Here is a 26,798-nt window from a genome sequence, read left to right as displayed (position 1 = left end):
TCTTTTAATTTTACTTTAGTCCTTCCTCATGCAACATTTTCTACTTTCACCAATAATAACTGGTTATTGAAACTTAACACATGCTTTTCTCCATTGACCAAAAACAAGTGGAACTAGATTGCTTGCAAGGTCTCTGTTAAAATATTTGTTTTGGTGTATACTCTTTCGTTCTTTCAATAAAATTTATCTTTTAATAACTGGTCTGTTTGTAAGCAGTTCACTAGGAAAAAAATTCTTTCCAGGTCCAATAAACTATGAAATTCTAGTGATGGATGAATGTTTAGTCTTAGCTTTTGACATTTGACAATTTATGTATAGCTCAATTAAATAACAAATTAAATAGTAATAAACTACAATCTTATAATGATTTTAAACAGCGAAGAGCTAAGCCAAAATCTATTTTAAAATTGATTCGGCACTGGGCTCTTTATGAGAGTCTAATACATAAAAACGGGTTATCTTTATTTTATACTAATTTAATTCAATTTTAACAATGTCTAAATGTGAAAATTTGGGTATCAAGATATTTTCTAGTCGAAAAGTGGTCCATAGTAAACCTACCTTGAAATTTAATTTTACATAAGAATATACTTTTTCCTAAGCTTAAACTTTATTTTTTCAAAAACATAAGAATTTCGCTGTACCCTAATATATATATATATATATATATATATATATATATATATATATATATATATATATATATATATATATAAATAAATATACTTTGAGTGAAAAAGCAGCAAGATCGATAACAACACTTTCTTCAATATACAAGTTGGCTGCTTCTTGTTCGAATAAAAGTAGCTCACTAAAAAAATTCAAAAAATCTGTTTTGGGTATTATTAGTTAATAAACAATGGAAATGCTGAAAATACAGTAGCTTAGGTTTTAAAAAATTAAGTATGTATTTTTAATTAAATTAGATAAAATTCAATAAGTGTGGGGATTAAAAGAGGCTGATTTGTAAAAATGACTTACCTCCCCGCCTGATTTGACCCTTTAAATCTGTCTCTACTGATCAACTTATAAAGATTTAATTAAAATTAAAAAACATTTACTTTTTTGTATCAAAGTTAGCACTATTATTTTTTTAATTTTTATGACATCGGAAATATTTTTCAAGACATTGGAAACATTTTTCACAACATTTGAAATAAATGTCTAATATAAAAGAAAAGAGAGATTTTTGCAAATTCAGAAATTGTTAAAAAAATTGTAAACAAAATGAGCTGCAAAATAAAGCATGTTTTGATAAAAACTTGCAACAAATATCTTCAAAAGCTCGACAAACTACTATAAAAGAGATGTTTATAGGTACTGTTGAAACATCTGACATAGTTGATAAAACAAAAAGAATTTTTAAGATTGCCACTGATAAAAAAATCAATTTAAAACTAGTCAAAACTTTTAAGACAATGAAACATATTAACAAAAAAAGAGAAAAAAAAAAAAATTGCAGTGTATATTGGAAAACCTTTATTATATATCAGGCTGAAGTTGTAAATTAGATGAAGTTCCCCATCATAACGATAAGAGTGAAATATAAAAACCTTACTTGGACTAATAAGCATTTTGTATGTGTCTGGCAGAGAGCAAGGTACAAAAGTTTCTCTGCTAGTATTTGAAAATATAGCAAGAAACTAAAAAAGAAAAGAAACGTCAAGAGTTATTATGTTTGTATATAAAATTATTTGCTTTATTACTTATATATAATTTTATTATTTGTATATAAATTTTTTTACTCAAAGTAACTTTATTAACTTTTTAGATTTTTTAAATTTTTTTCCAGATAAAAGGTGAAGTTACTCTTTGTAACGAGGTATGAGATATAAAGTGAAGTTACTCTTTGTAATGAACAGTTGATCGACCTAAGCATTAATTATAAAACCAACACAACCGATGTTATGGAAAAAGCTAAAATGGAAAGAGCTAAGAAAAAAGTTTGCCTTTTTTAGATAAAAGACTTTTAAAACTTTACACAAAAAATTAAAAATTATTTTTTTCATTTAAAAAATTTATAATTTTTTATTTTATTTTAAAAATTTTAGCAAAATAACTTTTCTTAAAATTTTTTAACTTTTTAATTCTAATTTAAATTATATAAAAGATAAACACTTATCTAACTTTTATATAAATATTATACCTGCTATCAATGTCTTTTTCAAAACTTTTACATAAAGTTTCACAGAGCCATTCACATGCAAATTCATTCTCTGTTGCAAGATGCTCAACATAAGAAAATAGACAAACAAGAACCATGTTAGGATGAACATAGTTTTTATTTAACTTTTGAACAAACTGAACATTTAGTGTAGCAATCTTTCGAATATCTTCATCTTCGTCTTGAAGTAGGCACACACACGACGAGAGTAACAATGGAAGCAAACTAAGTTAACAACAATTATTTTAAATAATAATAGTTCATCAAAATATTTTTTTAATTTTACACTTAATTTTTAATTTCATTTTACAAATTGTTTATTAAACTTTTACTGATACTTTGAGTGAACTGCACCATTTTATTTGTAGTGTTTAATTTTCCATAAACTTTCAATAAAAATTAGTATTTTTGTTATTTTTAGAAAGAAAATACAAATAAAATTGTAAAAAGTGAGTTTATCAAAAATAAAAGTTTGAAAAACTTTAAAACTTAACCAATTATTGTTGAATTGCAAAAACAATAGACTCACACTTCTGAATGTTCTTAAGATTTCACTGTTAGATAAAATTTCTGAGTCAATGTCACACCAATAGCAGGAATGTTTGCTTGAATGTGATTAAATTCCACAAAAAAGTAAATTTAAGACTGCATGGAATTTTGAATGTGACATTGGTTTTGTTAATTAAATCTAGCAATGTCTTAAACTAATCCAATCATAATATTTTTGTAGGATTCTGGAAATGTTAGATTCTGGAGATGCTAGATTACATGATTCTAAAAATTAGATGTTAGATTCTGGAACTTCTGCAATTTTAATGATTAGGCGCTTGACTCCAGAATCTGAAGCTGTTGAATTCTTAAGTAATTTTTGAATTTTCAGCGGAGGGCTAAATGTGTCATCAATTGCCTCGATGTGTTTATAAGACCATGCCTAATTTCCTAAAATGATCTTCCATCATGAATTCCATTCTTTATAAGATAATCTATCAAGTATTGCATTCCAAGTAGAACATGATTGCTTAGTATTTCAAACTCTTGCAATGAACAATACCTGTGTTCTTGAAAATTGTCATTTTTTATTATTTTATATTATTCAAAACTAAACAGGTCAGGCAATAAATTTTTTTTTTACCTGCATTTAATTTTGAGCAACTTTTGACTGTTATCACAAACTCCTCTAAAATCTTTTTTTATTATTAAAATTGATTTTAAATAAATTATTTCATTTTTTCAATACGTTGTAATTTCTCTTTTACATTTTTGTAAATATCATTTGTAATATACACAAAACGGTGTGTTTTGTGCACAAAACACACCGTTTTGTGCACAAAACACACATGGTGGTAATGTTCATGATGTTTACTTTTGTTAGGCATTTAAAAATGTTATAATTCAAAAATTTTATTGAGCAAAGCCCAATTCCTAACAAGTTGCAAGACATTAATTTAAAACTGCTAATGAATTCCTTCTTTATTATTATTTTTTATTCTGAATTCCTTTTTTATTAGTTCCTAAAATGCTTGATTTCTTCCATTATTAATTGCAATTTTTTGTTACTTCCAGTCTTTTATTACTTTATTTCATTTCTTCCTAGATTAAAATAATCTAAAAAAAAAACAACTATACAAACATTTTTTTGTAAAACTTACTTCAAAGCTCTCTTTGTGGTAACTTTATTTAGAATAATGTTTGAAAAAAAAAATCTTATTTGAATCTTTCCAATTTAAGGTGTTTTTTTAGCAAAATCTTAAAAATATTTCTTTTGGACAAAATTAAAAGATTTTGATACTTTGCCAAGTTAATCTACCATATGTATACAATCATTGAAAGAATTTTTACAGTTCTCGTTGAAAGAATTTTTACAGTTCTCGTTGAAAGAATTTTTACAGTTCTCGTTGAAAGAATTTTTACAGTTCTCGTTGAAAGAATTTTTACAGTTCTCGTTGAAAGAATTTTTACAGTTCTCGTTGAAAGATTTTTAACAGTTCTCGTTGAAAGAATTTTTACAGTTCTGTAACGAACAATTTCCAGAGCAAAAGCAAAAAAAATAAGACTAAAAATAAAACTATATAAGTTATTCAATTTTCACTTTCAAATATCTTATATTATATATCAAAAAATAATTTTATTTTAAAAAGATTTTCTTGCAAAAGTTTAAAAACAACCGAATTTTGATAGAAATTTATTTTAAAAAGCATTGAAGTTTTTTTCCATGGATAGTTGCAATAAGAATTTGGTATCCATATGTTATATTATCCACTTGTCTTCAAAAAGGCATCAAAGCAATGATAATCATTTTAATGCAAAATCAAATCAACTGAATTAATAAGGACATCATGAGTTACACACATATTCTTCAATCAAAGCAAAATAATGGTCTTTGCTAGTTGGTTTTCTACCAACTATTTGCTGATTGATACACTCCCAACAATGCTTGATTGGATTGAGATCTAGGTTCTGTGACAATCATTTAAGAACTTATATATATTGTGATTTAATAATCTTAATTTAATTATGCCTTGTGATTTAATCTATTTTGTAATTTTCCTAAACAAAACTTTATTACTTTAAATCATTATCTTGCTGTTAGGGTTTAATTTGCAAGTCATTTCATCTTTTGCATTTAGCAACATAACATTGTTCATAACTTAAAGCTGTTGTTCATTGCTCATTGTTTTGTTGTTCACTGTTCATTGTTGTTCATTGTTCATAACTTAAAGCTAAACAACATAACATTGTTCATAACCTTAAAGCTGTTGTTAATTGTTCATTGTTTTGTTGTTCACTGTTCATTGTTCATTTGTTGTTCATTGTTCATAACTTAAAGCTGACTGACACTCTTTCCGTGATTTTCTTTGTGATGACCTTTGGGTAGAAATCTTTTGTCATACTGCTGATGAATAGGTTTCTTACATAACTTCATGGATTCAGGCTGACATGGAATCTTTTATTCCCTCTCAACGATTCCAAGTCAAGCCTCACTCTTCTCCTTGGTTTACCTGACATTGTGCTGCTGCAATTTCTGATCGAAACCATTACTTCTATATCTATCAGCAAAATAATTCCCCAGAAAACAGACGTCTGTTTACTATTGCTAGAAACCATTGTAAAATGGTTTTGTTTAATGCTAAAGCCCGCTATTCTCAGGTCATGAAATCTCGTATTTCATTGCAAAAATTAGGCTCTTAAGATTTCTGGAGAATCTTTAATAGTATCAATAATAAGGGCAAATCTGTCATTCCACCTCACTTGCATGGTTCAGATTTTGTCACCTCACCTAAAGACAAAGCTGAATTATTTGCTAAGAACTTTTCATCAATATCATCTCTTGATTCCACTTATTGCGTTATATCTTATATTGCCGACAAACAGGTTGATCCATTGCTTGACATTTGTATTACTCCAGCTTCTATTTCTAAAGTGATTTCCTGCTTATACTCTACTGCAGTTTTTGGTCCGAACAACATACCTGTTGTAGTCTTGCAGAAGGGTAGAGCTGTCATCTATACTTTCAAAACTATTTAACAACTGCTTATTAGAGCCTTGTTTTCCGTCATGCTGGAAAGCAGCATCTGTTATCCCTATTTTCAAAAACTCTGGAGAACGATCTGACTTGTATAACTACTGTCCCATTAGTCTTTTTCCTATTATAAGCAAAGTTTTTGAGTCATTAATTAACAAGCACTTAATCTCTCATCTTGAATCTAATAACTTACTTTCTGATCATCAATATGGATTTCGATCTTATCGTTCTACCACCGATTTGCTAACAGTAATAACTGATAGGTTTTATCATATATTAGATAGAGGTGGAGAGGTTAGGGCTATTGCTCTTAACATTTCTAAAGCTTTTGATAAAGTTTAGCATGCTGGTCTTCTCCATAAGCTTTCTTTTTACAGTGTATCAGGTAAAATCTTTAAGATTGTTGAATCCTTCCTTTCCAATTGTAGTATAAAAGTTATCTTCAATGGGCAACACTCTTCTTCTTATTCTGTAACTTCAGGGGTTCCTCAAGGTTTAATTCTTGGCCCTATGCACTTTTTAATTTACATTAACAATCTTTCAGATATTCTTATATTTAAGGTGGCATTGTTCGCTGATGATAGCACCATTTATTCTTGCCTTGATAAGAAGCCAACACTCTCTGATCTATGCTGTAGCAGAAGTCAGATACTTTTCAAGCTCAAATGCCCTCTGAAATGGGGGCATTTGAGCTTGAAAAGTATCTGACTTCTGCTACAGCATAGGGCTTACAGTGGCTAGTGAACTTTAATTTAGATAAAACTCAATTTTTTTCAGCCAATCATTACCGCAATAATTTAGATATTCCTTTATTTATGAACAGTGATGTACTCAACGAGTCATCTAACCTTCATCTTTTAAGATTAACTCTTACTTCTGATCTTTTTTGGAAACCATATATAAAATCCATTGCAAAATCAGCACCTGCTAAGGTTGCATCGCGTTATCATTCCCCACACTTTCTTACTCCGAATACTAGTCTTTATTAGATTTATCTATAAATCTCAAATTCAGCCATGTATGGAATACTGTTGCTATATCGGGGGCGGATCTTGGAATTCCTTTCTCTTTTAGACAAGGTGCAAAAATGCATTGTAAACATAGTTGGACCTGCTCTTGCAGTCAACTTCCAACCATTATCACATTGTTATGTTGCTTCTTTTTCTCTTTTAACAAATACTATAATGGGTACTGCTCTAAAGAGCTAGCATCTCTTGTGCCATCTACTAAAATCCATTCTCTTGTTACTAGTCATTCAATTAAGTCTCATCCTTTTTCTGTGACTATTCCTATATGCTCCAAAAACTCTTATTCGTCTAGTCTTGAACATCAGTTCTTTGGAATTAGCTTCCTTCATCTTGCTTTCCTGATTCATATAACTTGCAATCTTTTAAGTCGTCTGTCAATCATTATCTTGCTCTATAAACTTCATCTTTTCTCTCAAGTAACTTCCAACTCTAATATTGGTTGCTTGCGGCGTTGTTGGGGGCGAGGTTGTTGGAAAAAAAAACTAAATTTACTCTCTGGTTTATAATATCTACTATGTAATGAAGGAGACATTGGTCTAAAACATCCCAAAACTATAACATTTCCTCTACCATGTTTAACAGTAGGTAACTGATATTTTAGATTGAGTCTGTCTCCTACTGGATGTCTGACAGAGAAAAGGACTTTTGTCCACTGTCCACCTAATATGATCTTTTGTAAACTTCTGGATTCCAAATTTCAACCATCAGCAGTTTCTAAATTAGACAACCACCATACAGATTATTTTGACATAATCAACATTTAGTTGCATAGATGCTACAGTTTGTGCCATAAAACTGACACATAATTATATTGGGTTTGACAACAGCCTTGCAAGGATCATTTATGCAATACCATACCAATAATCTATCAGGCTATTTCAGTAAAAATACTTAAGGTGCACAAATGTGTGGAATGTTGTACTGACAAAACTATTGACTATTTCAAAGTTTTGAAATATCATAAAGATAAGAAACTTTTCTGTGAGAAATTTTTCTGCAACTTTTATAATTAAATTCTTTACTCATTTGAAATTTCTTTACCATGCTCCATGTTGTTACCATGCTTACCATGTTCCATGTTGTTACCATGCTTACCATGTTCTATGCTTTTGAATTTCAAAATAATTGCAGTATAAAAGTTTACAAATATTTTGACACTTAGTTATACTCTAACTGCTCTTGAATTATTTTCAGGTGATTTTATTATTAAATTTCACAACTAATTTAGCCTAATAATATATATATATATATATATATATATATATATATATATATATATATATATATATATATATATATATATATATATATATATATATAAGTGTATGTACATATAAGTGATGTACCCATTGCACATTTTTGGTTGATTCCAATATTGATGAATAGGAAAAGGCTAATACCGATGGATTAACTAATTATTACAATTTTTGAAAACATGAAACCATACAATTTTAAATCATGTAAACTTATTTATGGAATTAGAACTTGTAAACAAATACTTAGACCTAAATCAGAACCAAAGCTTTATTTTAAAAGCTATTATAAAAACTTTGTTAAAATAATATACATTTTCAAGTTTTTTTTATCCATGAAAACTTTCAAAAAATAAATACAATTTTAGAGAAACACTTTTTATTTCAATTCTAAAAAGAAAATGGTGTCATGATAAGTTTACTTAGAATTTTTATCTCTTTATAAAAAACAAAAAAAATTTTTTTCACTTTCAACAGAAGGTGGAGGGCATAATAAATACTTCTGAGCTATTGGAGCTAATTGCTTGAAGTTATTTCTATTTACTCTCCACCATACCATAGGACTATCTTGTTGCATGATAATATCATCGCACAAACAAATTAAAACTTCATTTTTCAATTTTAAATAATGTTTGTTTTCTGTTTCTTGCAGAGCTTCAGATATTGATGTGTTTTTGATTAAAGTGTTTTTATTTTTAATAAAATCTTCAAAGCATATTGAAAAATTGAAATCTAGATTTATTGTACTTGATGACAAACTGAGCTCGGGTTGAAATTCCGTATGATTTTTTGTTGAAGACTTTTTGAGCAATCTACAAGCCGTTTAATAATATTTTCAAAATTTATCAGCTTCTTTATTTGGAAAAAAATCAAAACTTCTGTTCAAAAATTCTTTCTAACATAAAATGTTGACTATTCCAACTTGGTGTAATGTCTTGTTTGAACCTATTTTCTGGCACTTGATAATGAGTTTGATATTTTTGATAAGCTTCAAAAGAAAATGGCGAATGATTAAAATAGGTTATTATGTTTTTACAAGTTGTTGATATATTTTTAATATATATCTGGGCAAATACAGCATCATTCAATACAAATTGCAAAGTGTGTAAAAAACACGGCAAACTGTTGTAACCTGCCTCTTTTATTCCAGCTACCATATTAGCTACGTTGTCTCTAGTGACATCAAAGTTAAGTTGGAATAAGAACCTAAAACCATTGTGTCCTACTTGCTGGGCTGTTCGTTCTAGTGCCTTTGAAGGATTGTCAGATAAAACGACTTACAAGTCTGTTATAAATGCAATAGCAGAAATTGGAGAATTGGTATCAGATAACTCTGCGTCCAAAGCAAGGGGAATATCACAAGGGGAATAACTTCAAAAACTTGAAATAAATTTTAGCATGAAAATGTACTTTTTTTTTTTTAATGCAACAGAGCAGACTTCAGGTACGTTAAAAACGAAAGCCTTGTCCTTAACTGAAGCTATGAAGAGTGTGACAGTCATCAAACAGAATTTGCAAAGATTAAGAGATACATCATTTGATCAGTTCTACAAAGAAGTAAAATCTGAAGCTAATGATTTGAAAGTAAGTGAGCCATCAATTCCACGGACTCGAAAACAACCACGGTGGTTAGAATCTGAATCTGAGCTCGGAAAACTTGGAGTCAGAAACTATCGAGATTTATCACTGTCAAAAATGTACCCTGACTGGACAAGGTTAACATGCCAACTTCACGTGCTACCTGAATTAATCAAATATAGCAAAAGCAACAAAGTAAAGCCAATTACTAAGATAACCACCATCTCAACATTAGTTGAAATATTTGTCAAAAATGATGCATCTAAAATGTTTGATGAAGTGTGTAAAGTTCTAAAAGTCTTTCTTACTATACCGGTCAGTACAGCAACAGCAGAAAGATCATTTTTCAGCCTAAGAAGGTTAAAAACATATCTCCATTCTACTATGAATCTAAAAAGACTAAACAGCACCATTGTGAGTCATATTTATAAAGATATTTTGGAAGAAGTTGACATCAACACTATTTATAAAGAATTTGTACTGGCAAATAATGAGCGCCAACAATATTTTGGAAAACCATTGAGTTTGTTACATGTACTACGTACTTATTAAATTATGTTATATTAAATGTATTACTTTATAATTATATTATTGTAATATTGAATTATGTTGTGTTTAGTGTGTGTAGTTCCTACACCACTGGATTTCAGGCAAGATATATAAAACATATTTTAGTATTTATTACATTATTGAGTCATAAAGTTAATATCTAATGTCAAATAATTAAAAACACATATCAAATAATGACATAATAATGATAACAATGCTAACAATGAAAATGAAAAGTTAAAAAAAAAAAAGGAATACCGCATTAGGTTTGAAGTATTTTCGTTTTTAGCTGATGGTAGTAATAAAACAAAATCTTCTAGAAAACCAATAGAATTTGCAGCAGCTAACCGCAAATCTTCAATTTGTTCTGCCATACTGAAACTTTTAATAAATTCACACATGGTTTTCAGGTCAGAAAAACTTTTCCATTTGTTTTGTAATCTTTGAGACATAACCTTGTACAAATTTGGTAAAATTACAGACTTTAATCCAGGATATTGCATAATTAATTTTAAAAAGTGACTTGTAAAATATTCATCTTCATTATGTCCTGTCCAATAAGTCCAACTTTTCTTTGGCAGAAAACTTAAACAAGTAAAAGTAGTTTGTAGAAAAAGTTGCGATTGAGAATGCGCAATACATTTTAATGCAAATTTAGCAACAAGCAATTGTGAATTGTTGCTTATAACATTTATGCACGAGGTAATGTTTTTTAGAAACTGCAAGTGAAGACCAGAGTTTGGGGAGATGGTAACCTCGTAAACCAGATCATTTTCATTTTCACTTTTGTTTTCTATAAAAATAGTGAAATGTTTTTTATAAATTTTTATATTTGTGTTATAACATATATATATATATATATATATATATATATATATATATATATATATATATATATATATATATATAAATATATACATATATATATAAATATAAATATGTATATATATATTTATAAATATGTATATATATATATATATATATATATATATAAATATGTATATATATATATATATATATATATATATATATATATATATATATATATATATATATATATATATACAAATATATACAAATAAAAAATATATATATACATATATTAATATATATACTTTTTATAACATTTTAAAAATTAAAAAATGATTTTTTTTACCCAGAAAATTTAACAATAGAATTTGCTTACCAATAAATTTATTTTCATTTTTAGCAAAATAAACAGCAACTTTTGCTAAAGATTTTTCAAGGTAAGGCTGGCCGACAATTAAATCTTTACAAAGAGAAGTCATGGCTTTTTTTACATAGAAAAATGTGAACATCAAAACGTCTTTTGATTTCAAATATTTACAACATTGGATCAATGTATCAATATAGACACTCTGTGAAATACAGCATAAGTTTTTCTCATACAAACGGTTTAAAACACCAAAAATAGCAACATAAACAGATGGGCAGCAATCATTTATGGAAGACATTTTTAACAAAATCATGAGTAAAGAATGGATTGTGTTTTTGCAGGTACTAACTACTAACTCAGAGTAAACTTCTTCACAAAAGATAGCATATCTTGACATTGGTGTAAAAGCAAGAATCGCTTTAGTAGTCAAATCACGAATTTTCCAAACTGGAGAGCTTTTGAAAGACAAAAGATTCAGAAGAATTTCATGAGACCTGAAAAAACACATGACACAGAAAAATACAGAAAAAAAAATTATTATAGATAAATAGAGTAAAAATACTTTGAAAGAATAAAAAAAACAACCTCTTATTTTGTATTACTGAAGCTGGATGAAGCTTTGATAAAATTGTTAAAACAGGTATAACATGGTGCAATGTGCAAGGAAGTCTGGGATGCGAAAACATTCTTTTTGAGACACCGCTTAAACTGCTAACAAAGTATTCACATAAACTTTGGTAACGATTAAAAAAAATATCAACTGTACCAGCATTTTGAGAATTATCTTCAGTTTGGCTAATTCTTTGGCCTAACATTCTCTGAATTAAAGCCCCTAAAAGTTGTGTAGAGGCGTTTCTAATTGACCATGATGGAGACAAAAAACCTTCAATGGTCAAAATTATTCCACGTTCAACATATGGTAATACTGCTCCTCTTAATGAAGTATCTCGAAATATAGCTTTGAGTATACTTATTGCATTAAACTGTGGCAAACTCCTGTCAACATTTTCTAAGGGTGTGCTTGCCGTTTGAACTAATCGACTGACAATGTCACATAAAAAAGAACCATGGTTTCCAGATGGTTCTGCTGAAAGAATTGCTTGCACAAACATTGGTATTCCAACACTTAAAAAGCAACAATAAAAAAATAAAAAATAAAATTAAATGAGAGAATTAGAACTTTTTATGTTATATTTTCAACAGTTTTTCCTTGTTTAATATTTTAACAAACTATTACCTCCTCATCGTTACAGATGATGTATGTGAAAATGATGTGCAAAATCCAATCGTTTCAATACAATGTCGCATTAGATCTTGCCAAAAGACAGGAATGTTTGAAACACTTTTTGCATATGTACAAAAACTTGCATAACAAGATTCCACAATTCCCTTGTGGCGACATTTTATAAGTGACTGCTTGTAAAACTCCATCATCAAAGTAAAATTGGTAATATTTAAAAATTGGTAATTTTTGACACTTAAAAGTTCTGCAAATGCTGCAAATGCAACACTAATAGATTTCATGTTCAACCAACAAAAAGAGATTAGCAACTCTTTACAATGAACGTGACCAACTTTTTCTGATACAATACTATAAGAAGGGCTTTTTTTCAAACAAGAATCGATTGCATTATTCATATCAGCAAAAGAAGGTGAAATTTCACTACCATCAAAACTATCTGAATTCATAAGTAGCTGTAATAAGCTACTAGCCATTGATGAATAGAGTTTAACAGACTCATCAAAAAGATGATGTTGTATTTCCAAGTTATTATTAAAAAATAACTTGATTATATATGCAAAAGCAAGTACAGAACCTAAAAAACAAATAATCAAAATAATAAATAATTTATTGAATAACCTAGTTTAGGTTGACAGACATAAGATTTATTAAAAGTCACCTTATAAAATGTTTTCATATTATAAATAACTAAATTACAACAATTTTAAATAGAAAATAATTGACCATTAAAGAATTTTAATATGAGTAAACATTTGATCGCACATGTATTATTTAATCAATATATATATATATATATATATATATATATATATATATATATATATATATATATATATATATATATATATATATATATATTAAAATTCTTTAATGGTCAATTTTACATATATATATATATATATATATATATATATATATATATATATATATATATATATATATATATATAATATATATATATAAACTAATTTAAAACATCAAATAATACGAATTCTCTCAATACTAAATAATTTATTTGAAATTTTTGCCGGATTATAGGCACTGCCATCATCAGCATATAATATAATATAATTACAAAATTTCTGACCGTTAAATAACAACAAAAATTTTTAAATTTTGACGTCACCTTTATAATGGCTTTTTTTTACTTAAGTATGAAAAAAATGAAGTTTAAAAATTTGTTTTAACATATTGTCCATTGTCCAAATTCATACCACTGTACATTGGAAAACATTGATGTTTTTGTATCTCCAAGGCTTCACGGACTTTTCTTTCAAATTTTTTATCTTCAACTTTAAGTGTTTCTGCCCTATCCTATTCAATATCCTCATCACAATTTACTTTATGCAAAGCTAATGCAGACTGGTTTAACTTGCCTTCAGTCAAAAACTTTTGGTGTTGTTGAACCCTTGTTCTTATTTGAAGTTTTGTTTCACTGACTTTGGAGCATTTGCACTTAATTAAATAGGTTTCAGGTTGGCTGTCGCGTGGTAATTTTGATTTATTTCTAGACATTAATAGCGTTTTTAGGTTTGCATTAGACTTAAAAACAGTTCTGTAACCAGCTTTTCTGAATATTCTTCTAAGTCTGGGAGATATTATTGGTATCCATGGTAAAGAAATTGTAGGAAGGTTACTAGAGTTTGATAGAATTTCATTTTTATTTGCTAAACATTTTCTTTGAATGCGATAAGAAATATCTTTAAGCATTTTTTTATCGTACCCATTTTTAGTAAACACTTGAATTAAAAAATTTATCTCATCTTTTAAATGGTTTTTGCTGCATATTGAGTATGCTCTGTGTATATATCCGCTGAATATTGCTTTTAAATTTTTGGGATCGTGATTAGAATGAGGTTTGATTTGGATATTGGTTATAGCATCTTTCCTGTAAACCTTGAACTCATATTTTCCATGTGTATTAATTATAACAGTTATATCCAAAAAGTTAAGTACCTTATTTTTCTTTTCAACTTCAATAGTATATTTTAAAGAAGGATGTTGTCTATAAAGGATTGTTTGGAACTGTTCTGCTTGCTTTAAAATAGAAAACCTAGCGTGGCTATCATCTACATATCTATGAAAGGATTTAATATCAATTGAAGGAATCATTGTCATTGCCATTTTTATTGTCTTTTCCTCACGGTATTGTAAAAAAGATTCAGCCAAAACAACCATAAAAGACAATCCAATTGAGCCTGAATTCTCCAACTCATGAATCTATTACCATTACACAAGAAATAACAACGAAACAAACTAAGTTCAATTAGTTGTTTTGTTTCAGTTAAAGTATGCTTAGTTGAGTTTTTGTAAGAAACGCTTTTATTTAATTGATCCAAAAGCACTAAAGTTGCTTCTTTTAATGGTATTGATGGGTATAAGTTCACAATATCAAAGGATACCTGTATTTCATTTTTGTCAATTAACCACGAGTTTTGTTAATAAAGTCTTTTGAACTTTTTAACCTAATAGGATTTTCATTCAAGACTGGTTGTATTCTTCTAACCAAGTAATTCGAAATTCCATAACAAGGTGTGCCAATAGTTAATACAACGACTCTCATCGGATAAGATTTTCTTGTTTATGAGCTTTAATTAGCCCATACAAACGTGGTGGAACAGAATCACTCGGATATATGCTTTCATATTCATCTTTAGAAAAACGTTGCATTTTGTTAAGCTTTGAAAGGAAAGACTTCATTTTAATTGCATAACTTAGAGTGGGATCAATATTAATAATTTTTGAAAGGAAAGACTTCATTTTAATTGCATAACTTAGAGTGGGATCAATACTAATAATTTTTGAAAGGAAAGACTTCATTTTAATTGCATAACTTAGAGTGGGATCAATACTAATAATCTTTGATGGGCCAATCTGTTCTCTAATTTTTCAATTGCTTTATCATGTTCTATTCTCACGAATCTTATTCCTTTATCAAATGAATAAATATCAATTTTCTTGTCTTGATTAATTTCTTTAAATGCTTTTCTTTGATTTCTCGTTAGATTATGATTAATTTTTTTGCCCATTTTAAGTTCTTTCAGTACATTTTTCCTTAAGGCTTGCGCTTTTCATCAATGTTCTTCAATGTACGGTGGTATGAATTTGTATATAAATATAATATAATTTGCATATAAATATAATTTGTATATAAATATAAATATTTGTATATAAATATAATTTGTATATAAATATAATATAATTTGTATATAAATATAATATAATTTGTATATAAATATATATAAATATATATATGTGTATGACTTTTACCCCATAACACAAGTAATTTTGTCTAGCGACAAACATCTTTTAACTCAGTTTTGCACCATAGTTGATGAAGGCAATATCTATATTATTTTTCTCAAATCAATTTAATAATTTGGTGTGCAAATCTAACAAATATTTTCATAACTTAAATATTTTTCTATTTTCATAAACTTTATTGTTTAAATTTATTATTTTTGATAGTTTGTTGATGGGAATTTTATAGACAGAGAATGATTTAATAAAAAAGAAGAAGGAAATACAACACATAAAAATAAAGTTTCTATGTTAGTCAAAATACCATGCAGCAAATTAAAAAAAATGTAAATTCTAAAAATAAAAGTTTGTGGTCAACCAAAAAAGTTTAGTGCAGTAGAGAGTAGAAAAGTGATCATAAGGGGTAAATAGATTCTATCTGTTGACCAGTATCACACGCCTATTAGGCTGGTGCGGATGTATTTTTAATACATTTTTTCCAGTTTAGGATGTTCAATGCTGGATCTTCTTGACTCAACGCATGGGATTTGCTTGTAATTTATTAATAAAAATGAGGCAATTGCTTGGGCTATTAAACAGTGTACTGAGTACTGTCTATGCTTTGAGTCAAGTTCTTTAACAAATTTAAAAATGAATAAAGTACCAAAAACTAAAAAACACAAAAAACCATCATCATCACCAAGTTCTCTAAACCTAACATTCACTAATATTTCTGGTCTTCGAAGTAACTTTTCTTCTGTTGAGTCTTGTCTCTTGCAGAGTTCACAAGACCTACTTGCTCTTTGTGAGACTAATTTGAGTTCGACTATCTCATCCTGTGATCTTAGTGTTAATGGTTATCTTCCTTTGATTCGTAAAGACTCCAATAGTCACATGCTTGGCCTGGGCATTTACATTCGTTAGAATTTACACACTTGTCGGGAAACTAGGTTTGAATCCACAGACTATTCTTTCATGTGCTTTTGTTTAGCACCACCTCACTCTATTGTCTTTCTCTTCGTTCTATATCGCTCTCCTTCATCTTAAAACTGCACTCTTTTTGACATTATTTCTCATCATATTGACCAAGCCCTCTCTCTTTATCCATCAGCCAATATTGCTGTTGTTGGTGACTTTAATGTTCATCACACTGAATAGCTTGGCTCTATTGTCAGTGACTCTGCAGGTGTTAAAGCCCACAACTTTTGCCTTTTTCAATCCTTAACTCAAATAGTCAACTTTCCAACTCGCTTTCCAGACAACATGAACCATTTACCTTCTCTACTCGACTTATGTCTTTTTTCTGATCCTAGTCAGTGCTCAGTTTCTCCACATTCACCCTTAGATGCTTCTGATCACGGTTAGATCTCTCTAAAACTATTATCTCACTCCTCTTCATCATCTGAATCCCCCTATCATCATACCTCATACAACTACCTTAAATCTGGCTGGGACTCTTTCTGTGATTTTCTTTGTGATAGCCCTTGGGTAGAAATCTTTCATCTTTCTGTTGACAAATGTGCTTCTTACATAACTTCATGGATTCAGGCTGGCATGGAATCTTTTATTCCTTCTCAACGATTCCAGGTCAAGCCCCACTCTTCTCCATGGTTTTCTTCACATTGTGCCGCTGCAATATCCAATCAAAACCGTTACTTCCATACCTATCAGCAAAGCAATTCTCCAGAAAACAGATGTCTGTTTATTACTGCTAAGAACCATTGTAAAAAGGTTTTGCCTAATGCCAAAGCCCGTTATTCTCAGGTCATGAAAACTCATATTTCATCGCAAAAATTAGGCTCCTATGACTTCTGGAGAATTTTTAACAGTATCAATAATAAGGGCCAACCTGTTGTTCCACCTCTCTTGTATGGTTCAGACTTTGTTACCTCACTTAAAAAAAAAGCTGAATTGTTTGCTAAGAACTTTTCATTAATATCATCTTTTGATCAAACAGGTTAACCCGTTGCTTGATATATCATATCATTCCAGCTTCTGTTTCTAAAGTGATTTCCTGCTTAGACTCTTTTATAGCATGTGGTCCAGACAACATACCTGTTATAGCCTTGCAGAAGTGTCGTCTATACTTTCAAAACTATTTAACAAGTGCTTATCACTTTATTAGTCTTGTTTTCCAAAAAACAAGACTAATAAAGTGATAAGCACTTACAGTGTATCTGGTAATGCCTTAAAGATTATTGAACCCTTTCTTTCCAACTATAGTATAAAAGTTGTCCTTGATGAACAACACTCTTCTTCACATCCTGTAACTTCAGGAGTTCTTCAAGGTTCAATTCTTGGCCCTATACTCTTTTTAGATTACATTAACGATCTCCCAGATATTCTCACATCTAAGGTGGCATTGTTTGCTGATGATGCAACCATTTATTCTTGTCATGACTCTCACTCTTGCCAACACTCTCTGATTGCTTGGAGGGGACATTTGAGCTTGAAAAGGATCTCACTTCTGCTACAGCATGGGGCTTACAGTGGCTGGTGAACTTCAATACAGATAAAACTCAATTTTTTTCAGCCAATCGTTATCGCAATAATTTAGATCTTCCTATATTTATGAACAGTGATGTACTCGATGAGTCATTTATTCTTCATCTTCTAGGATTAACTCTTACTCCCAATCTTTCTTGGAAACCATATATCAAATCTGTTGCAAAATTAGCATAAGGTTGCATCTCTTTATCGAGCTTGACACTTTCTAACTTCGGATTCTATTCTCTATCTCTACAAATCTCAAATCCAGCTTTGTATGGGATACTGTTGCCATATCTGGGGCAGATCTTCTAATGATGCTGTTTATCTTTTAGACAAAAATGCATTGTAAACATAGTTAGACCTGCTCTTGCAGCTAACCTCCAACCATTATCACACTGTAATAGTGGTTTGCTTGCAGCCTTGTTAAAAGCTAAGATGTTAAAAAAAAAACTTGACTATTTGAGAACCAAAATCGCTATCTCATTCAGCAAAACTTTTGCAACGTGATATAGAAAAAATTGTGAGCAGGTGGACAGTGCAGCAAAATGGGAAGAGAGTTATTTGGTCGGATCAAACTTAAATTAATCATTATACAACTGATGGCTGCCAATAGAGCTGGAAAAGGGAATATAAACAATTAACTCAAAAAGATTTTATTCTAACAGCAAAATGTGAGGGAGGCATTCCCTTTTCGAGCTCCAATATTAAAATATGGAGGTATATGACAGTTTTTATATGGATTGGAACCTATTCTTGAAATAGGTCCTATTCCATATAAAAACATGAATAAGGAAATGTATCTTAATATTTTACAGCATGAATAATAGGAAACTGTGGAAAATATGCCTTACCCAATAAATGAGGCTGCCTTTCAACAGGACCATGACCACTGCACACTGCTAAATTGATTAAGATTTGGTTAGCTTTGCAAGACTTTCAAGTGCTAGAATGGCCAGCACAAAGTCCTGATTTGAACCCAATTGAAAATTTGTGGTCACAATTAAATAAAGCGCTTGATAATAGCTATTCTGACCCTCCATTATCCATTAATGTGTTATATGAATAAGTTCAAGAACAGTGGGAAAATATTTCATTCAACTTGTGCAAAAATCTTGTAAACAATATAAATAGAAGGTTAGCAGCAGTTAAAAAAAGATTTTAGCCAAATATTAAAAATTGACAAATTCAGTTTTTTTCGTTTGGCGCAAAAGTGATTCACAACGTTTTTCATTTGTTAATTTGTAATTAAATATTTTTCTTCAATAAATATTTAACAAAAATTGTTTTTTTAATAATAATTCCGAACAGTAATACTAATTCTCAAAATGCTAAATTCTTTATGAGAAAATAAAAAAATTATACATTTTGGTTTCGTTTTGCACCATAGTGTGTGTGTGTGTGTGTGTGTGTGTGTGTGTATATATATACATATATATATATATATACATATATATATATATATATACATATATATATATATATATATATATATATATATATATATATATATATATATATATATATATATATATATATATGTATATATATATATATATATATATATATATATATATATATATATATATATATATATATATATATATATGTATATATATAGAACCCTTAGATGTTGTCCGAAAGTTTTTTCCATTTTTTGTTGACAAAAAGTAAAAATTAAAATGCAAGACCGGAATTTATTTTTTTTAATAATGATAGACTGCCTGCCCCAATCAAACCCTCAGTCGATGTAGCAGCACTCCCTTGCGAGTCAGGCTATTTGTCAGTCGATGTAGCAGCACTCCCTTGCGAGTCAGGCTATTTGTCAGTCGATGTAGCAGCACTCCCTTGCGAGTCAGGCTATTTGTCAGTCGATATAGCAGCACTCCCTTGCGAGTCAGGCTATAAGATAGTCGATGTAGCAACACTCCGCGCATAATTTACAGTAAAAAAAATAAAAATAAAAACATTTTATTAAAAAAAATAAAAATAAAAACATTTTATTAAAAAAAATAAAAAAATAAAAACATTGTTTATATTGTTAAAAACATTCACAATGTTTTTAAAACATTCTGGTCAATTAAATTTGTGTTTTTGTGGTTTTTTTAAAAAACGATTAATTTGTAATTAAATTAATGGTTTTTACTTTCATCCAACACGCAAATGTTGGACGAAAGTTAAAAGTAATTAAAAGTGACGTATATGTTGGCGTAAGAATCACTTTTTTCCTTCCGCTCTTTCCAAAGCCAACAAACTATAGATCTATATATATATATATATATATATATAATATATATATATATATATATATATATACATATATATATATATATATATATATATATATATATATATATATACATATATATATATATATATATATATATATATACATATATACAGTGTCCGACAAAAAAAAGGCTTAGATAGACATGCAAGAGAACTTAACTAAATTTCTACAACTGATATAGAAAAAAATAAACAAAAAATTTTGATTTGGTGCATTGATTCTTAGATGGAAAAAAAAAAAAAAAAATGACGAAAATATGAGAATTTTAATTGAAATAACGAAATAGACCTAACTAATACTTTGTGGTGAAGCCACGGCTTTTGATCACTGCCTTGCACCTATGAGGCATACTCTCAACAAGTGATTGTAAGAGTTCCCCAGAAATGTTCTTCCATTGATTTTGAAGAATTTGAAACAACTCTTCTTCATTTTTTGGAGCTCTTGTCTTGATTCCATGATCCAATATACTCCAGAGATTCTTGATAGGGTTCAGATCAGGACTTTGAGCTGGCCAAGAAAGAACCACTAATTTTTTGTTCTTCAAATAATTTTTCACATTGTTTGCCGTATGTTTCGAGTCATTATCTTGCTGAAAGACCCAACTTTTATCTTTAAAGAGCTCATTTGCACTAGGTATCAGTTGATGAATTAAGATTTGTTTGTACATTTTACTGTCCATAATACCAGGAACTTTATACAAACGACCAACACCCGATGAAGTAAAACATCCCCATACATTCACTTTTTTATCGTGCTTTACTGTTGGCTGTGTTACTAATGGATCGTAACGTTCGTTATGTAACCGCCAAACACGCAACTGTCCATTGAAACGCAAACAAAATGGTGACTCATCACTCCATAAAACATTTTTCCATTGTTCGATTGTCCAATTCTGATATTGCTTTGCCCATTGAAGTCTTTTTTTCCGGTTACTTTCAGAAATAAATGGTTTTTTAACGCTCCAGTAAGATTTAAATTTCCCAATAGAATGGATCCTTCGAAGAACCGTCCATTTGTCAACATCCTATTTAAAATTTCTCTTTATTTCAGCCGCTGTTATCTTTCTATTCTTTCGAACCTCTCTTATAATTAATCTGTCCTCTCTGGCAGTTGTTTTGTGCCTTCTTCCGCTCACTTCTTTGCGTTTAAAACTTCCCGCCAAATAATACTTGAACAAAAATCTTCGAATTGTAGTGCAACATCGATTCAATTTTTTTCCAATTTCATGGTCAGTGTATCCACTTTCATGCCATGCCACAATTTGGCCCTTTTCAAACTCAATGAGTTGTTTTCTTATAGTTTTTGAGTTGTCTGGCGCATTGTTCGACTCGGGTGCTTTGATAGAAAAAGCGACAATTGAAGCAAGAGAAATAATTAAGAATTACGTTTTTGCTCACAATAAATATTTTTTTTCACAACTCGCTAAAAATTTGTCCGAAATTACACATGTCAAGCTCTAATTGACAAATAATAAAATGACGTAAACATGTGGTTGTAGTTTGCCTAAAGATATTTCTAAAATAATAAAGATACACTATTGAAATGAATTATTTCTTCCTGAAATAATATTAAAAATATATATATATATATATATATTGTAAAGAATATTTGATTGTCATTCTTTTTTGTTGTAACTTTTTGAGAGTTTACCTAAGCTTTTTTTTTGTCGGACACTGTATATATATATATATATATATATATATATATATATATATATATATATATATATATATATATATATATATATATATATATATATATATTTATACATACACACATATATACATATATATCAACAAAATGCTTTATTATCATTAATAAGAAGACTTAATTACTATATATTTAATATTTATAATATAGAATGTAATTAATATATTACAAAGCTATCGTAACACCTTATTAGAAGTTTCAAATTGTTTTAGATAAACATCTTTGGATAGAGAATTTATAAAATATAAAAAATCAAAAATTAAAACCACAGGAAGATTTCAAATTTGTATGACATAATAGCAGAGAAAAAAAGTAAGCAAGAGAAAGAAACAAAATATAGATTAAAAAATTTGTCTTTGCTATAAAAATTTAATGTGACACCAATCTGGATGCTTAGTAATTTTATAATAGAAATGAATGTGAAACTAATCTTGACTTTTTTTTAAAATCTAATTGTTTAATTGTGCTCTTCATTTTCTAACTGCTGATTCTCTATTAATCTTATACTGTTGTCATATTTGGGTCGATTCTTCTGTGGTCCTCTTTAGACCTGCTCTAGAAGCTTGAGCTTCTGTTTGCTTCTCATAAGATCTCTTTTTTTATATTATAAGATTGCATCTCTTTTTTTTATATTATAAAATTGCATCTCTTTTTTTATATTATAAAATTGCATCTCTTTTTTTATATTATTTTTTCATTATATTTTCAATAAACTACCATGGTAGCTGCTCAAGTTGTTTCTCAATATCTTAATATCTCAAGCTATCTTGTTTCATCAACCAAAACTCAATCTCTCATAACTCGTTATTTAGTTTGCATCCTTTTACTACTGTTCATTTCTAAAAAACTTTCCAAGCATGAAGGAAGAATTCATTTTGTTTTTTCCCTCAAACATCAATGTTTTGGAACTCTTTTTCTCTTTTTCCATCTTCATGTTTTACTAACTCAAACAATTTACAGTTTTTTTTATGTCTCGCTTTCTTTAACTCTCATCTTTCCTTTGTGTTAATTTAACTGATGGCAGCCTTCTTGGTGGCAGCCATGTTGAAACTGAATTTGTTTAGATCAAAGTAGAAAATCATTAAGCTCTGAGCCAAAATTTATTTTATTAAATAATTTTATTTTCTGATTATCTTATTGCTAATGACATTCGAGTTAACCAATAACTTTCCAGAAAAAATCAGAAAACCTATTGAACCAAACTACTAACTCAGTTTATGGAATTCATTATTGTTTTCCCTTGCAATGTTTATGACTAAAAACTTTTTAGCCATAAGTATTATGAAAAATCTGAGAAATTTTCAAAACTTGCAACTTACACCCAAAATCTATTGTGGATTCATTTAAATAGTGAAATCTAGAAATTATAACTTTTATTAATAAATAATAATTTTAAATTTTATTATATAAATAATAAAATTGATAATCATAATAAATATAATCTTACAATAAGTATCGAATGTTGTTATACAATCAAAAACGTTGCACATTTACATCATTTTAAAGTAGTTTCTAGTTTCTTTTTTGAACTGAGCACGTTTTTAAAATTCACAGGGTCTTTCCTCAACTTAAATCAAGCAATTTTAGGTTTTGCCTAAATAATGTTGAAATTGATATAACTGCTATTAGTCAAGTTGAAAACAATGACTGCCAAAATTAAATTTATAGTTTTATTTTGTGGTGCTAAAAATTTCCAGATAAAACAGATTTTTGTGTTACCTTAATGGGAAAGTAGTTTTGCCTTTACTTTTACTATATCTGCAACCTTTACAAAATTTATTTATAGGGAATTATTTATGTTAGATATAATTTTATATAGCTATATATAAATAGTTAATAGTTATATATAATAATACTTATACATAATAATAGTTATATATTTATATATAAAGAATATTTATATATAATAATATTTATATATAAAGAATATTTGTATCTAATAATATTTATATATAATAATAGTTATATATATAAATAGTTATATATAAATAGTAATTAGTTATATATAAATTTATTTATAGGGAGTTATTATAATGCCAACATTAATTTTTTTAAGTATATTAGAAATTATGTTTTTCTTTTTCTTTATTTATAGCTAACATACTAATTTGGATTCATTGCCAATCAATGAAGAAGTACTTGAACATTTACCAGGAAAACATACGGAAGTGCTAATTGAGATTGGCGGCCTTAACATAAGAAATAACTTTTTACTATAAGTTTTTGAACAGTTCAAACTCTTCAGGTCTCCTCATTGTTTTTAAAAAAATTATGTTACTTAAAACTTTTTTTGCTTTTCAAAATTGATAAACATCCCATATAAGGTAGGATAGGTGAAAAATGTTACACAAATGTTATAATTTCTAATGTTCTTAATTTATAGCCATATAATGTTCTTAATTTATTTGTCATATAATGTATTTACAAATGTTATATGTGTTTATATGTGTTATATAAACATATGTATAATATATTTTATATGTTATTATTATGTTTGGTGTACTGAACAGGTATGACTCGACAGTGTTTAGTGCCAAGTGGTTTTAAAGGTGTAGAGCTAGTTTGTGTTGTCAAAGGATTTTTTAATTATTCTTGAAATACATTATAATGACTGGTAATATTTCATGTTATGTAATGTGTACTTGTTCTTTAAAAGAGATTTTTTAGTTTTTCAATCAATACTTTGAAACCATTGAAAAAATAATCTCATAACAAAGTAAGTTTTTATCTGTTTTTAATTCAAATTTTTTCATTTTTAAAAATGTTTCTATTATTATGGAATCATATAACTATTTAAATAAATATTTAATCAATGTCACTATTGGTAGTAGATATTCTTAATTATTATTATGTAGTTTATTAAGCTGTGATTGGTTCATCATCCCAAGATTGCTGTTATAACTGATTTTGACAAATACCTTCATTACAGACATGATGTCTTCAGTATTAATTGTTGAGTAAAAGCCAACATGAAATAACTTTATTCAACAACACAAACATTGACTGCTGAGTTAACAACTGTAACTGCAGTATAAACAAGTGGACATCACTGAAAAATTAACAGTGTATGAATGTTAATGACCATGCAAATGGTAAATTTTAAACACAAAAAAACACCTTCAGGTAGATGAATGGAAATTTTAAAGTCTATATTGGCCTTGTTTAACCTTGAAGGACTGTGTTGCCAGTACATGGAGATGCAGTAATTAAACAACTTGCACAACTTTTACAGATTCATCAATTATGTATAGCACAACATCAATTATGTATAGCACAGGGCAATCAACTACTCATACTTAAAGTTTTATAGAAAAAAAATGGTTTCATTTTTTTGCTCCTACTAAGGAGCAAAAAAAAATGATAATGATCCAATAACAAACATAGATGAAATTTATTCTGATTCTGATGAAGAAATTGAATTTGTTATAAGAATAAATGTTACAATTGAAATATCATCTGAAATTCATATTAAAAAAACTGATATTTGTTCCTTAATAGTAAAAATCACAAAAGTAACGAAAACATTTATCTCCCACTAAAAATGATTTCGTTTTACAGTAACATGTAAAAGACATACTTGGAAAAGAAACATCACTTGCTTTCAATTTAAAACCAGGTGGAACAGTCTCCTAGATATGCTTGAGTGATTTTACAAGTTGTGTGATTGTGTTGGAAAAAGCTTGATTAATTTAGAAAACTTTTATTCTGTAGAAATTTATTATTAAGTGTAAAAATGAAGGATGCTTTTATTCTTGAGATAAAAAAGAGACAAAGTATATATTCTCACGTTTTAATGATTATTTTCACAATCCACAGCAAAACCCAAACACCAGTAAATATGGTTTATTTAACAACACTGCAAAGAGTTCTATTTTAAAGCTTACTATTCAATTGCACAGTGATTTTAGAAAAATGAAGAAAATTTAACTGTAGTCTATCAAGAAACAGATAAAAGCAACAATATTAAAAATGACTGTTGTGTTGTTATGACACCATCACAAGAAACAATCTTATCATTGAAAGGCATGTTGTTATTTATAAAAAATTGGCAAAAATTCCTCTAACTTTAAACATTAATGTATCTATTGCATTTTTAAACAAAAATGTATCTACTAGTCTGAAAGAAAAAAAGAAAAAAAGAATTACAATGGTTTAATAAACAACCTTGAGGAAAGCATCTTGAACAATATTATCAAGCTTTTTTAGCAATAAAAGCACCAAGTGTTGAACAAAAATTTTTCCAGCTGCTGGCATAATTTGTACCAAAATAAAGTCTAGTTTGGAAGATAAATCACTAGATGTTTTATAAGGTTGAATTTTGTTAATTTGATAAAACAGTTGATAATAGCTAAAAAATTGTGTGTTTTTATTTAATTTTATTTTTAATACTGGTATTACTGGTGTTAAAAAAAAGTAGGTACTTTCAATATTAATAAAATGCAGTATTTTGCATGCCCTAATTGTTACAACCTTTTAATTTCAAAACATAAGCCTGGATAAACAAGGGCTCTGCATAGAAAAACAATTAGCAGTGCAGCACTACCAAGGATGTGCTG

At 28.4% G+C, this 26,798-nt stretch overlaps 1 protein-coding gene across 3 annotated transcripts in view; it reads right to left on the bottom strand.

Annotated features, from left to right (window-relative positions):
- The window catches only part of LOC100208123 (tRNA (32-2'-O)-methyltransferase regulator THADA), a 73,177-nt gene that overhangs the window by 7,137 nt on the left and 39,242 nt on the right, over window positions 1–26,798 (bottom strand). Inside the window, exons 26-31 of one of the 3 annotated variants that reach the window (XR_010640589.1) lie at window positions 12,510–13,089; window positions 11,858–12,397; window positions 11,282–11,766; window positions 10,354–10,888; window positions 2,147–2,389; window positions 727–830 (exon numbers count right to left, since the gene is read on the bottom strand). Coding sequence is in view for 1 of the 3 variants with exons in the window: in XM_065804512.1 (XP_065660584.1) it covers window positions 727–811; window positions 2,147–2,389; window positions 10,354–10,888; window positions 11,282–11,766; window positions 11,858–12,397; window positions 12,510–13,089 (2,468 nt within the window). In the remaining 2 variants the exon portion in view is untranslated. The remainder of the gene's footprint in view (window positions 1–726; window positions 831–2,146; window positions 2,390–10,353; window positions 10,889–11,281; window positions 11,767–11,857; window positions 12,398–12,509; window positions 13,090–26,798) is intronic. The other 2 variants (XM_065804512.1, XR_010640588.1) reach the window with 2 other exon arrangements.

The sequence above is a fragment of the Hydra vulgaris genome, chromosome 09 (genome assembly GCF_038396675.1).
Source record: "Hydra vulgaris chromosome 09, alternate assembly HydraT2T_AEP".
In the NCBI taxonomy this organism is placed as follows: domain Eukaryota; kingdom Metazoa; phylum Cnidaria; class Hydrozoa; order Anthoathecata; family Hydridae; genus Hydra; species Hydra vulgaris.
This window is presented reverse-complemented; position numbering and strand designations above follow the sequence as displayed.